Source organism: Triticum dicoccoides, chromosome 7B (assembly GCF_002162155.2).
Source record: "Triticum dicoccoides isolate Atlit2015 ecotype Zavitan chromosome 7B, WEW_v2.0, whole genome shotgun sequence".
Taxonomy (NCBI): domain Eukaryota; kingdom Viridiplantae; phylum Streptophyta; class Magnoliopsida; order Poales; family Poaceae; genus Triticum; species Triticum dicoccoides.
Genome location: NC_041393.1, coordinates 597,472,865 through 597,473,411, shown reverse-complemented (window position 1 = coordinate 597,473,411; position 547 = coordinate 597,472,865). Strand labels below are relative to the sequence as shown.

Genomic DNA, 547 nt, shown 5'->3' with positions numbered 1-547 from the left:
GCCAGCGCGGGGGGAGGGAGGAGGGGCAGCGGCAGCGCGGTGGGGAGCAGCGACAGCGGGGCGCGGAGGAGCAGCGCGGGTGGGGGGCGCGGAGTGGCCAGGTGCACCATGCCGGCATTGCCCGTGCAGCACGGCGCGTGGCGAGCGGTGTTCTGGGCGACGGTGCCGGCGAGCTGCGCGCTTTGCGGCAAGCCCGCGGCGGACGGTGGCTGGTGTAAAAAACGCGGCGGCGCGAGGCAAACTATTCAGACGCCGGAGCCGAGCAGGGCGAGGCGAGGCGCTGCCGCTTTTTCCCGAGCGACGGGGCTCTGGGCCTCCTCAGTCTCGGGCTGTCTGTATGGGCTGGTCACAGAAAAATCGGGCTGGCTTGGTCAAGAGCTTGATTTTACTGGGAGGACTTTCTGGTGGTGTTCGCGTCGCCAGAGTTGCGCAACAAGGCGTTGGCGGCGGGGACAGTCGAGCATGGCTACTTTAAGCTGTTTGTCAAGCCATGGCTCAAGCAAGCGCAGGCGGTCTCGAGGGTGACGAGGACGCAGGTTGACCTTAT

General features: G+C 67.1%; 1 protein-coding gene across 1 annotated transcript in view; it reads right to left on the bottom strand.

The window, feature by feature from the left end:
- Positions 1 to 110, bottom strand: part of LOC119339168 (pentatricopeptide repeat-containing protein At5g44230-like) — a 2,463-nt gene extending 2,353 nt beyond the window's left edge. Inside the window, exon 1 of the mRNA XM_037611313.1 lies at positions 3 to 110. Within this exon, the coding sequence (XP_037467210.1) occupies positions 3 to 110 (108 nt within the window). The remainder of the gene's footprint in view (positions 1 to 2) is intronic.
- Between the last annotated feature and the right edge of the window lie 437 nt (positions 111 to 547).